Source organism: Diceros bicornis, chromosome 25, assembly GCF_020826845.1.
Source record: "Diceros bicornis minor isolate mBicDic1 chromosome 25, mDicBic1.mat.cur, whole genome shotgun sequence".
Taxonomy (NCBI): Eukaryota; Metazoa; Chordata; class Mammalia; order Perissodactyla; family Rhinocerotidae; genus Diceros; species Diceros bicornis.
The window spans coordinates 11,656,646-11,670,331 of NC_080764.1; the positions used below are offsets into that span (position 1 = coordinate 11,656,646).

Here is a 13,686-nt window from a genome sequence, read left to right on the forward strand (position 1 = left end):
CTTGGGGTAGACTGCAAAATCAAAGCAGGTTCCTCTTGTTACACCCTATGTCTTCGTTGATTTTATTATCTCTTTATGACCCGTCATTAACAGTAGGTTCAAAAGTCAGGCCTCCGACCGTTTCAGGACGCGGAGAGCGAAGTAGGCCGTCTTCTGCCCCGCATCAACATGTCTGCCAACGAGCCGTCACGCGGCCCTTCCGCCCCGCACCGACATGGCCGCGCCCCGCCGCCGTGGATTGGCTCCAGCCCAAAGCCCAGCCCCCCTCGGCGGTGGGAGCCCCTTCCATTGGGCAGTTATAAACGATGGCGGCGCCCCGCCCCCGCCTTCCTCGCGCGCAAGGCTCGCGGCGCGGGGGCGGGGCTGCAGCCGCGGCCTGGGGCTCGGGCTTCGGCGATTGGCGGAGAGCGGGGGCCGTCACGTGGCCCGGGGCTCGTTTGTTTGCGGAAGTAGAAGGAAGTAGAAGTGCTGAGTAAAGCGAGGTGAGTGACGGCGTAGGGAAGGCGGGGCCCGGGGGGCCCCTTCCCAAACCTTCTCCGCGCCCCAGACTCCGTGGTGTCCATCCGGCCCCTCGTTCGGATCTACCTTGTGTTCCCCAATTCTGAGGCGTGTCCTCCATTGACCCTTGTGTGACCCCCTGAGTGCCCCCTGCTTTCGCCCTTTGATCTCTTAGCATCCCCAGCTCCCATCCCGTGACCGCTTCTGTCTCATCTCCAACTTGTGGTCCCCCAGGGACCCCAGCTTCGACCCTGGGGCCCCCTTCAGTACCCCAGTCTTGTCTGTGTGTCTCCCCTCTATCCCTCACTTCCTGAGTCACCCCCTTCTCGTTTTCCTCCAACTCTCAGTGCCTCTTGGCACCCCCAGCTTTCCCTCTGGGCCCCGTTGATTGATCCCACCTTCCTTCCTGTGCCTTTCTCAGTGCTCCTAATTTTTTCGCCTCTGCGTATTCCCACTCGATTCCCCACTTCACCTCTGTCTCTTTTCTACATTCTTCCATTTCTCTCCCCAGTTCTCCATTTTACTGTTTCTAACTCCCTGCGTCTCCCTGCTTATTGTGTATCTTGTGCCTCCAGATTTCGTCTGTGCCTGCTCCCCACCATGCTGCCTCCTTCTCCATAGCCTCATCACCCCAGAGTCTCCCAACCCCCCAATCCTGTGTCCACCTCCTGCACCCGCAGATCACCTGGAAGCTGGTGACAGGGAGCATGTGACCTGTGTGGCCATGTGACTGGGACGGGCGGGCCAGTGAGTGTGGGACAGGGAGGGCGCAGGGCTCAGGGATCTGTGCCCATTTTTTTAATGGACTATTCACATGACCCCAAACAAATACCTTCCCTTCCCCTAAGCTTCTGGGTCTTTCCCTCACCTGCCCTCTTACCCGCCCAACAGGATGTTAGGCAGGTTTGGTTTGGCAACACAGATGCTCCACCCTTGGGCTGAATGCAGTGTTTTTGTTATTGTCTCTGCCTTAAAATGTTCCTGGAGTCGGGTCCAAGTCTCAGTTTCCTCATCTGTGAGAGGGGGATTGCATTTCCTGCCCCTCATATGCTGCCAGAGGTTCAAAATTTGAGAAAATATAGAAGGCAAAGCTTGGTAATCAGGATGGTCCTGTACAAATGCATGACTTTGCTGTTGTGTCGTAGGCAGGAAAGGGAAAGGGATGGAATGAAAAATTGAGGAGGGAAAGACTAGTAGAAGGTACACTGTCTTTCATTTAGTGTTTGGTTGTATTTATTGATCATTTGCTATGAGTCAGGACCTTTTATGTGTTATCCTCACCATTCATTCGTTCATCCATTCCTCATTTGTTTAACAAATATTACTGGACTGTTTACTAAGTTCTCGGCCTCCCTTGACGTAGCCAGTGTCATTCCCATTTAACGTAAGGAATAGAGGGTGAGATGAGTTGCCTGAGGTTACAAGGATTCGTGAGGTTGGAGCTGGAATCTGGACACAGCACTTTGTAACACCACAGCCTGTGTAATTGCCTTGCTGTGGAAGGGTCACTACTGTTGTCTCAGTGCCAGGGCACTTTTTCTCCCTTTCCCGGGTTACTTTCTTGTTACATGACAGTATCCCCGAAAGGGAATTTCCTTCTCACTTAGCAGACTGACATCACCAAGAGAAAGGAAGGAGGAATTTAAGTGCTCTGTGTGTGTGTGCACATGTGTACTGGGTGTGTGTGGGAGGGGTGAGGGGCTGTACTGAAGGGGGGGCCTTGTGTTATGAGCTTAACTTTGAAGAGAGTGGCTCCTGGGAGAATGTTTTAATAGGTCCGTGCCTTAAATGCCTCTTCTCTTTTTTTTGTCCATCCTCATTTTTTTTGGTGATGTCACCCAGCTCATGGCTTTAAGTACTATCTCTGCTCTGACAGCTCCCGAATTTATATCTCCAGTCCAGTCCAGACCTTTCCCCTGAATGATAGACTCACGTACATAGTTGCTGGCTCAACACCTCAAACTTAGGCATTTCAAACTTAAAGTATTTAGAATTAAACTCTTGGTATATATCCCCTTCATCCCTTCCCCACCTCCAGCAAAATCTGGCCCTCCCACTCACTTTCCCATCTTTAGGAAATGGCAGTATTCTTCTTTCAGTGCTCAGACCAAAGCTGTGAGATTCTCCTTGAGGCCTCTCTATACCCCGCATGCGGTAGAGTGATCTGTTAATGTTGCTCCTTTGCTCCAAGCCCTGCCATGGCTTCTGTTCTCACTGTACGTGCCTCGCTCCCTGTTATCTCTCTGACCTCAATGGCTTTCTTGCTGTTCCTGGTATTCACCAGGCATGCTCCAGCCCCAGGGCCTTTGCACGTGCTCTTCCCTCTGCCTAGAAAACTCTTCACCTAGATATCCATATGACTTTTGCCTTCGTTTCCTTTAAGTCTTTATTCAAAGTCAAGTTCTTGGTGAGGACTTCCCTGTTCACCCTATCTAAAATTTCCCTTTCCACCTGGAAACTTCTATCTCCCTTGTCTGGCTTATTTTTCTCCTCAGCACTTAATCAGCGTCTAGAACCTATGTATATATTTTGCCTATTTATCTTCTTTATTATAGCCCTCTCATATTAAAATATAAGTTCTAGGAGGGCAGAGATTTTGTCTGGTTTGTTCGCTAATGTGTTCTCAGCAGTTGGAACAATGCCTTCTACAGAATAGGTCCGTGATAAATATTTGTAGAATGAATCATAAAATGAGCCGCCCTGTACCAAGCCGCAGGCCCACAGATCACTTAAAGTTCCCAGTGTCTCCCGTCCTTGGGAGCTCCAGCAACTCTTCTGGGGCAGCCTGCTCCCAGCCGTGGTCCAGCTAAGCAGAGTGAATGAAAGAGACACCTTTTCCTTTTTTGAAAAGGCATTTTCCTCTGGCGCATATGAGTGGCAGTGCGTTTTTAGATGAGGGCCTTAGCTTTGGGAGTACAGGAGACTGAACATCAAGCCTCGCTCAGCCACTTTGTGTTCAGGCTTTCTCCTAAAGCCAGTTTGAGGATTATAAGCCGGTGCTCTGAATTCCAGCTAATTAGAATTTCATAACCTCCTATGCCTGTGTGTAATGTGGGAGAAGGATACCTTCTCTTATGAGTGTTTTGAGGATCAAATGTGATAATTACCTCAAACACTTTGTGAGGGGCCTGGTGCTCAGTGGGTGCTGGGTGAATGTGGCAGTGTTGTTGGGGTGTAAGGTGACAGGAGCAAACCCTTCCCCACTCTTCACTTGCTGAGGGAAGGGTTTGGGATGAGCTGCGGTCAGAATGGACATTTAGAGGGACATGTTGTTTTGGAGGCAGTCTTGGAGGTCCAGAGGCTCAGATGGGAGATGGAAATGACGTTGGACTTGGCTGCTAATTGAGTGCCTGCTGTGTGCAGGCCCTCTGCCTAGTGCTGTTCAGGAGTCTGAGGAAGAAGACATGAGTCCAGCCACCAGGCAACACTTCCTGTTTCCTCCCTCTGGGCCTCAGTTTCCCCATATGCCAAACAGGGATAACAATCGCACTGTCTCTATCTCATGGGCATTTTCGAGCTTCAAGGTAGCTAACAGGTGTGAAAACGCTTTGCCAGCCCTAAAGCGCGGTAGCCTCGTGACGGGACGGAGGCCAGTGTGGTGACGCGCTCACGTGCTGAGAGGTGCAGACGGTGAGGCTGCGGGAAGGAAGTCCGTGGTGGTCAGAGCAGGATGGGGCTCTGATCCCCGCCGTGTTCTCAGCCCATCCTGCCAGGGCAGTGGGTGGGGGGCCGTCGGTTGCACGGGAGGGTGTCGCTGTCCTGTGCCAGTTGTTCCAATCGTGGGACATCCTGTTGTAAGCAGCCGGGGCTCCTGAAGGCTGATTTCCGAGAGCAGTTGTGCGTGTGCTCCCAGAATGCCCCGAGTGGCCGTTCCTGTGCGGTCAGCTTCCTGGCCCCGCTGCCTGCGGGATCCTGTCACGCGCCTCTGGGTCAGGAAGGAAGCAGAGCAGAGCGCTTGGAGGGGCTCCTCTGCCTGGCGTGTGAACGAGCCCAGCGTCAAGCACCTTGACGGTGTATGAAGCCGAATTTTCCCAGCCAAAGCCGGTACTCGGCCTGAGGCCAGCAGCTGTCCCATACAGGTCCCCTGCTGCAGGAGTGAGCCTCCTGAGCGTTTCCACTGTGTGACGTGCTGGGCAGCTGAGAGTGGGGGCCCAGGGTGTGCGCTCTATCACCACCCACGAGGGGATAAGGGGGGGCGGGGCTCAGAGGTGCCGGCCCTGGGGGCTTCCAGTTGGTTCATTCATTTGTTCTCACTCATTCATTCACCGAACATTTATTAAATACCCACTGTGTGTCAGGAACAGCATGCTAGGTGCCTGGTAAACAAATAAAAGGGGTGAGCAGCCCAAAACAACAGATACCCCACCATCGTCACAGGAGAAGTGCTCCCATGGGGGTGCACTGGGCGGCGTGTATGGAGGAAGGAGTGCGTACACGCCGGGCTGAGAGGAGGGGAGGCACAGGGTATGACTGTTGGAGGAGATGGCATGTGAAGGACAGGAAGGGGTGTATTCATTTGTCTGACAGGCCTTTCTGGAGCGCATGCTCTGAGACCGGTGGAGAAAGTGGGGAGGGCCGTCTAGGTCGGGGGGCGTGTGTGTGGGTACACTGAGGCGTGAGTGGGGCGTGCTCCGGGGGGTGTCTGGTGCAACATGGCAGGAGTCGCAGTGCAAGAGGGGAGGGCTGGAAAGCTGGGCTGGGCCAGCTCATGTGGACGCTCACATCCCCGCCCTGGAGCCTGGACTTTCTCTGGAAGGTGATGGCGAGCCGCTGGACACGTGTAAGCACGGAGTCCGATTTGCATCCTGCGGTAGGCACAGAGCAGGTGAGGGATGGGTGGGGTGGACTTGGCCCTCAGGTGTGTGTGTCTGGAAAGGGCTATAGTGCAAGCTGGAAGGGAGAGCGTCGCAGGAGGGGCAGATCTAGGGCTCTGAGCCATCACAGGGGGCCGCGGGGCCTTGAAGGATGAGCAGAGGCTTTGACAGGAATGGGGGGCGCGTTCCAGGTCGGACAGGCCAGGAAGTTTGAAAACCCAGGGCCCCTTGCTCTCTGGAAGAGATAACCGTCCAGAGCAGAAGAGAGGACCGGGCCCAGGGACTGGCAGCTTTGCACTTCCTCTTCTGCCTGAGACCTGCCCACAGTGCTTCAGGGAGTTCATGACCGAGGAGGAACCAGGTAGTTGGGGACTGAGGTCTCCCTAAGCACCCCCATCACTGACTCATGCTCCCCATCCTCCGCTGCACTTCTAGAGCTTGTCTACTTGTCTGTAAGCTAGTGATAAAGAGCCCACTTTACTGTGGCTGTGAGCGTGGCTGGCATAGCAGATGCTGGACAAATGGCTCCGTGGTGACCAGTGTTCGTGTTGTCACAGCAGTAACCATAGTCCCCGCTCTGTGCCGCACAGTCCCCATGAAAATGCTCGTTCCCAGATGAGTCCCTCAGGCTCCTGTCCCCATGCCCTCCCACACGTTCTTGTCTGCTCTGTCTGCTGGGAAGCCCTCTCTCCCCGGTCCCCACTTCAGAGTTTTGCTAAGGAGTCGCCTCCTCCAGCCAGCCATACTTTCCAGACTCTAACACCCGCAAGGGACTGTGCACTTTTTGAGACAGGGAATAGGCCTGGGTTCCCCTGTGACTACTCATTTTATGAACCCAACTAGCCACTTCTAGAAACTCACCAAAGAGTCTGCCTGTCGGTTCCAATCTCTTTGGATCACAGTAAGGGTTTTTGTTTGTTTTCTTCCCTGGTGGACATCAACATGCCCACTTTAAATTGCCCTTTGAACACCCACAATTTGAGGCCTCTCTGGGCCTCAGTTTCTTATTCTCTAAAATGGGATAATAATGCTTGTCCTTCCTGCCTCATAGCTCCTCCAGGGGCTCCTCACACCCAGCAGACACTCTGTAAGTCTTCCCTGAAGGAACTAAGCAGGCAGGCTGCGCCTTTGAGAGGGGATGGGTGAGCAAAAATAAGGAGAACAGGCTCAAAGTACCCAGCCTCACTGTAGGGGAGACAAAACTGACACCTAGAGTGGATAGGCAGAATTGTCGCCGTCACTGTTACCACAGAAGCTCTTGGGTTTATGTCTCACTGCTTGTGGCATTTGAGAGAGCAGCCTGAAGCAGCCTCAGGTGCCCAGGAGTGTATGGTCCCTGTCGGGGGACCCTGTCATCACCTATGTGCAGGGAGCGAGCCCAGGTGAGGAGCCACAGAGGACAGTTGTCAGTAGGTAAGAGCTCGTGTTCACCTCGTGGGGAGGTCAGAGGGCAAACAGCTGTGAGAAGGGAGAAGGAGAGAGAGTGAGGGGTGGCGGGGCTGTGCAGGGAAGGAGTCGGGTGGAAGGGACCTTACGGGTTCTGGATGGCAGCCTTCTCCCCAGCCCGGCGTCCTCCCGCTGCAGCTGTGCTGGAAAGAATCTGGGCTCTGAGGTCAGAGGTGGTGGGATGGGAGGAAGATGAGAGAAACGAGAAGTGAGCGCTCTTGCCGCTTTCCTGGTTGGCCTGTTAGGATTGTTCCAGGATGTGGCCCGGTGGTTTTAGTTTCCTTTCTTCACCTCGTGATAGCAGTGTTCACGGTTTGTGTGCCTACGGTGGGCCAGCGTCCTGGACACTTTCCCTTCATTGTGTCATTTCGTCCTCACAGCCACCCTGCAAGGCTGGAAGAGAGCCAGCCTGTCCTGGCCGTGGCCAGGCCGCCGCCCGCCCCTGGTCCTGAGGAAGGTGGCTCCCCTCTGGGGCGGGGTCTCTTCCTTCCATCCGGCTGGACCCCGTGGTGACTCTCCTCCCCTGACCCGAGCGGGCTGGTGGGTGCTGGATGCTGCCCACTCGCCCGCTTCCTGTGAGCGCCTCTCCGCTGTGCTGCTTGTCTGAGCCAGGCCTGACCCCCACGGGCCCCCCATCTCCCCAGCTGCAGGCCCTGGGGGCTCAGCCTATACTCCTGCTTTCTTCAAAACATGTAATCATTTTCCATACCATTTGGAAAACAGAGAAAAGAAAAAAATTGCCCATAAACCCAATACCCTCATCTGCCCTTAGTATTTTGGTATATTTTCTATCAGTCTTTTTTTTTTTTTTTGCTGTGCATAATTTTTACTGGTAAATTATGTAAATTACGTTTTAACAAACTTTCGTTGGGCCAAGCTTTGTGCTCAGGGTGAGTGTACAGAGGAGCGGCAGCTGCCCTGAGGAGGCTCAGACTCCAGAGCCAGCCCGTCTGGGCTCTAGTCCTTGCTCTTCTGCCTGCTAGCTGTGTGCCCCTGGGCCTGTGACTTTACCTCTCTGGTCCTTGATTTGCTCATGTGGAAGATGAGGATAACAGTGGTAAGGATGTCATAGGGTGGTGGTGCAGATGAAATAATTAGTATATGTACCTCTGGGAACAGGGCCAGAGCACAGAAAGAGCACGGGAGCATTTGGTGGGGTTAGCATTGTGCAGTGTACAGTCTGGCGGGGGGGTCCGTCATAACAGGCTGGGCTCTAATAATAGAAATGTGTTGAAAGTGACGGGCAGCACAGAACAGGGAGGGAGAACCTGGCGGCTGGGCCAGGGCATCAGGAACACTTTAAGGAGGGTGTGGTGGCCGAGCTTGGGCTTGAAGACTGATGAGGGCTCTTCTAGACAGACAAAGAAGGACATCGTGGATAGACAGATCAGCGTGGACAGGCAGGGAGGTGCGAAACAGCGTTGCTTTCTGGGATCGTGCGTGGTTTGGAGCACAGGGCGGGACAGGGCGGGACTCGCGCAGGGGGCTGCAGGGCTGGGCAGGGGCTCCGCAGGCCGTGTTTGCAGCCCACGAACAGCACAGGGAGTGTCGGACTCAACGCCCCTGAGCCTGTACCAGAACGCCACGCGCTTTTCCTGAGTTGTTATAACCTTCACGGTCACAGCTTTAAATGCCCACACGTGTCTCTGGGGCAAACGTATCATGATGTACAATTCCTGTAATGATGGATGTTGAAGTTGCTTCCCTGTCTGTGTCAAAACGAAAATCGTTATAATGCACATTGATATGCATGCTGTGTCATCCGTTTTGGGGAGGTCTCCTGGGACCAATTCCCACGCCTTCCCTTGGGGTCCCTCGCCTCTCCCCTGGCTGTGGGGAGGGGCGCAGGCACCCAGCTCTCCGTCCTTACAGTTCCCAAGTGCAGAAGAAAGAAGGAACTTGACACAGGTCTAGGCATCCTCACGAGCGTTCTCATTTAATCCTCAACATAGGAGAGGTGAGCATCGTCCTCATTTTAAAGGGGAAACTGAGGCTCACAGTCTGCTCCCACCACATCTTACTACTAATCATAAAAAGAAGGACATTACAAAGCTTCAGAGCGTTTTCAAAGCTCTGCAGTCATGGTTCTCTGAGCCTCAGTTTCCTTATCTGTAAAAGGGGGATCATTGAAGTAAAGAGGGCTAATGTTTATTGAACATTTACTATCTGCCAGCTTCTATTATTGGGCACTGTTATGGTCCTCATGTTACAGATGAGGAAACTGAGACACAGAGAGGTTAAGTAACTTGCCCAAGGTCCCACAGCTGGTAAGTGGTGAGGCCAGGATTTGAATGCACTTTTGCTGCAGAGCTGTGCTGTGTGCTCAGTGCATCTTCCTCATGTGGTTTTGAGAGAATTAAATGAGACAGTTACGTGAAGTGCTTAGCTTGGGGCCTGCTACCTCGTAAGTGCTCAGTAACCATCTCTTGGTGGAATTCTCATTGTTGACCCTTATTACCTTCGTAGATGATTCTTTGTAGGCCTCGTGTTCTTCCTTTTATCCCTAAGGTTGATCCCCTCCTCAACACATAGGCCAGGTGTGAACTAGTGTCTGCTCAGATGTCCTCTCCCCCGGGCACCCACACTCCCACGCTCTGTCCTCAGAGCCTGACCCGCTCTTGGCAGTGACATCCTGGCACAGAGGCAGAGGGTGGCCTCCAGCTGATTGTCACCTGGCTTTAGTAGCAGTGCCTTAGGAAGGCAGTATGCTTTCTGGGAGCCCAGGAAATAACGAGACATCTAATTCAGTCATCCAAACTGGGGACCATTTCCATAGCAGAAACTGTGACCCTGTGAATGTGAAGTGTAAAATTTCCACCCAAACACGTGTTCGCTGTTTCGAAGTCTCTGCGTTCACTCTCATTTCCGAGGAGCTTGGTTCTGTGTTCTCTCAGAGCTCCTTGGGAAACCAGTGGTGGCAGGTGCCAAAGGTTTTAGACAAATGCTTACAGTCCCTCTGTCCCCCCGATGGAGAGTGAGATGATCCTGGTCTGCTTGCGGTGTCTGGTCGAGAGGGGACACTGGTTTTGTTTGTGGAATTGAAATGACCCCTGCCAAGCTCTCTGATTACCAAAAAGTTGACTCCTTACTTTGCGGAGTGAGAAGCCCTCTGTCTGCACGGGCAGGATGGCCTGTCCCGTGCGTTCACGTCTGCTCTCTCCTTTGGTCAGTGTGGCTCCGCACTCCAGAGGGGGCAGCCGAGCCTCTGTTGAGGCCAGTGGGTCAGGGAGCAGGAGAGTTCTGGTCATCTGTGCACAGTGGCAGCTCTGTAACTTCCCACTGGACCTTACCTCCCGCTCACTGCCTTTTCTCTTTCTTTCCTCTCCTTTCCAGGTGCCTCCAGGCCCAGAATCGGGAACGGCGCTGGTGGCGTGCAATCTGGGTGCCTGTGCAGGAACCCGCTGCACTTGGTGAGGTGGGCATGGGAGACCAAGCCCAGCTGACCAGAGACCCCGTTTTCTTCCAGACTGAGGGGAAAGGCGGTGGGGCCTCCCCACCTGCCCCACAGAAGATGCAGTTTTTCGGCCGCCTGGTCAATACCCTCAGTAACGTCAGCAACTTGTTCTCGAACCCATTCCGGGTGAAGGAGGTGGCTGTGGCCGACTATACCTCGAGTGGCCGGGTTCGGGAGGAAGGGCAGCTGATTCTGTTCCAGAACACTTTCCATCGCACCTGGGACTGCGTCCTGGTCAACCCCAGGAACTCACAGAGTGGATTCCGGTGGGTAATGATCAGCTATGACACGCTTCTTTCCTTTGACACCATCCATGTCTCAGACTGGAGGTCCCTCAGAGGAGCATCTTCTTTGGGGCTACATCTCAGGGCTCCAGAGAGGGTGGCAGAGAGGGGACTGCTCTTAGAATGCAGGGAAGGCTTTCTAGACCCCACACCTTCTGGCCCATCAGGGTCCTGTGGCAGGGTGTGGGGATAGAAGACCGGGCTGTATCCTGCCTCAGTCTTGACTCGTGCAGATGGAGGGAGGAGGAAGGGCGGGGATGCCGAGAAGGGTCAGATTGGGTAAGGCCCAGGGATCCCCTGTAGCCCTGATCTTTAAAGGCGCGACCGTCCTTGTCGGGCTGCACAGGGGTTGTTGAGGAGGGCCTGTAGGGGGTGGACAGCTGTCGCTTTTCAGGGCATGCTGGGCCTCCCATGGGCTAGAGGAAAGGGTAGCAAGCCAGGACAGGGCTGAAGGGACCGAGCCAGCTGCAGGGCTGGTTGAGAAAAGTGGAGGGGAGTGGCCAAGGACCCCAAATGCAGGGTCCAGAGGAGCTTGACGGACTAGCGTTGACTTGGCTGGTACTGAGAGCCCTTCCTCCCGTGTTCACCCATCTGGCTTTTCCTGTCATCCCTCCGTTCACCATGCATCAGCGACCTCCAGTGTCTCCAGAGCCCAGGGCCCTGGGCTAGGCCCAGCTGGCGCTGTGAGATGACAGAACATGCTCTGTGTCTTCAAGGAATGTGCAGTCCTTGGGGGAGGCCCCCCTGCAAACCAGGCGTTGTAATACCGTGTGAGGAACAGTGGGGTCACAGGAGGTGATGGCTCCTTGGTGGGCTACTCTGCATCTGGAGGAAAGAGTAGGAGTGTATCTAGCAGAACAAAGTGGATACGGTCGTTTCAGATGTGCAGAGGCGTGGAGGGGGAGCCTGCAGGCAGATGGCTCTGGCTGGACTCTGGGTGCATCCAGGGCTCTGGTGAGAAGGGAGGCTGCAGGGAACCTCTGGGCATCATTCTGATTGAGGAGGCACAGCAGCAAGAGTATCAGAAGGTGTCGAGCTGGCAGTCAGGGTCCAGCCACCAGGAGAAGAGCGAGGCAGGGGATCAGGGCCCCTGCTAATCAGGGGAGAATTCAGGGCCCGGCTCCAAAAGGAAACTGAGGCAGAGGCACCCACAGTGGGACTGTGCACCCAGTCCAGACGCAGTGTTAACACAGGAGGACTAGTCTAAACTCTGGGTGCAGACGGGCCTGAGCTGCTGGCCCTGGTCAGGACGGTCCGGCTTCCACCTGCAGCTGCAGAAGCTCCCCAGGCCAGCAGCTGAGGGCTGCTGTTCCGACTATGCAGCTGGCCAGGCTGTGGGTCCACTCCTTCTGAAGGGCATTCACCCTTACGTTTGAGGTGCCCTACCCTGGGGCTCCCCCACCCTCCACGTGCACGTCATCACCAAGTCCTGTCAGTTGTCAATATCCCTTGACAGGAGTCCAGATTTTTCTCAGTGAGCTTGAGCCCCATTGTGGGCAGACCGCCGTCCCGGGGGGTTAAACACTTTGCCAACGGTTTATTAGCTACCCCTGTACCGTTACTGCCCTTGATTGGGTGGCACCTTATAGTTTACAGTGCTTTCACATGTGGTCCACTAGCATGTCCTCCTACCACCCGTTGAGGTAAGAAGGAAGGCAGTATCCCATCTTATGGATGAGAAAACTGAGGCTCAGGGATGAGAAGTGCTCCATCCAAGCTTGCACAGGAGGCAGTGAAGAAACAGAATCCATGTCTTCTGGTTCCTACTCCATTTCTCTTTCTGTGCTGCAGTGGTGTTTTCATGTATTTAGATCGAATAAGGAGCATTACTGGGTGGGGTTGCACGCTAAGCACAGGTCTCCTCTTGGAGTTCCTGATGTCCCTCACTGGCTCTGGAGCCTTTTTCTTTTTCTCTCTACCTGCTCCCACTCAAGCATTTCCATTTCAGCAGATGGCATCACCGTCCATCTATGTGGTTGCTCAATCCAGAAATCCAGGGGTGATCCTTGATTCCTCGGGCTCCCTCACCCCCAGATCCAGGTCGTTGCCGAGTTCTTTTGGGTTCTCCTCCCAAGTATGTCTTGGGTCTGCTGCTGCTTCTCTATTAATTATGCTTAGGTTCGGCTCCAGTGATAGAAAGCCCAACATAATAGTTGTTAAACAGAATAGAATTTTAATTCTATCCTAAGTGACAGCCACGGCAGGTAGGGCTAGTGTGGCCGCTCTGCTCCTCAGTGTCCTCAGGGGCCCAGGCTCCTTCTGTCTTGTTGCTCCACCATGTGTGGCCTCTGTTCTCTGCGTCACTACGTGGTCCCAGATGGCCACACCAGATCCAGCCATCACATCCACCATTCCAGCCAGCAGAAAGGCGGAAGGGCAGAGTAAGAAGGGCATTCCTTTTTAGGGACACTTCTCAGAAGTTGCACACATGCCTTCCACCTGAGTCCCATTGGCCAGGACTTAGTCACATGGCCACGACTAACTGCAAGGGAGCCTGGGAAGTGTAGCCTATATTCCAGCCACGTGCCAATCCAAAATCAGGGCTGCTGTTCCCCTCTGTTTTGCTGCTGGCTCTCTTCAGGCCGTGGTCCTCGTGCACGTGGACTCCTGCTGCACTGCCCCCTCCCCAGGCTGTTGCTCCGCCTGCAGTCTTGCTCTCCTCCCAGCCTCTTCCAGTCTGCTGTCAGAGTGATCTTTCTAGAGGGCAAATCTGGTTATTCTCTCCCCTGTTTAACTCTTCAAGGGCTTCCTATTTCCTTAACACAGCAGGTGCTTAGCATGGCTTAAAAGGGCCGCTAGTGGGGCCGTGCCTCTCCCTCTGGTCTCCACTCGTGCCACCCTGTGCTCCTGGCCCTTGCCCAGACCCTTCCCTAGCCTGCAACACTTTCCCCTTCCTTGGTGGCCTCCTTTCTACTTGCCCTTCTGGCTTTCAGGCTAGAGTAGGTGCTTCTGCTGTGTGTCTCGGTAGCACCCTATCCCTGTGCCCAGTAGACCTCCTTCCTGGTAGACCACAAACCCCATGGGGGTAGGGGCTGGGTCTGCCTTGTTCACCCCGCTGTGATTCCCCAGCACCCAGCAGGATGCCTGGCGCAGATCAGGTTTGTGAGAAGTATGATGTATTCCTTCAGCTTTAACAGTATTTACTGAGGGCCCGTGTGCCAGGGGGCTGGGAGACTGTTGGATTCTGGGC

The 13,686-nt window shown here is 54.3% G+C and overlaps 1 protein-coding gene across 2 annotated transcripts in view; it reads left to right on the forward strand.

Annotated features, from left to right (window-relative positions):
- The first annotated feature begins 427 nt into the window (after window positions 1–427).
- Window positions 428–13,686, forward strand: part of PLA2G6 (phospholipase A2 group VI) — a 58,714-nt gene continuing 45,455 nt past the window's right edge. Inside the window, exons 1-2 of one of the 2 annotated variants that reach the window (XM_058568373.1) lie at window positions 428–482; window positions 10,092–10,478. In XM_058568373.1, the coding sequence (XP_058424356.1) occupies window positions 10,180–10,478 (299 nt within the window). In that variant the 5' untranslated portion in view covers window positions 428–482; window positions 10,092–10,179. Of the gene's footprint in view, window positions 483–1,080; window positions 1,246–10,091; window positions 10,479–13,686 lie in introns of those variants that run through there. The other variant, XM_058568372.1, reaches the window with a different exon arrangement.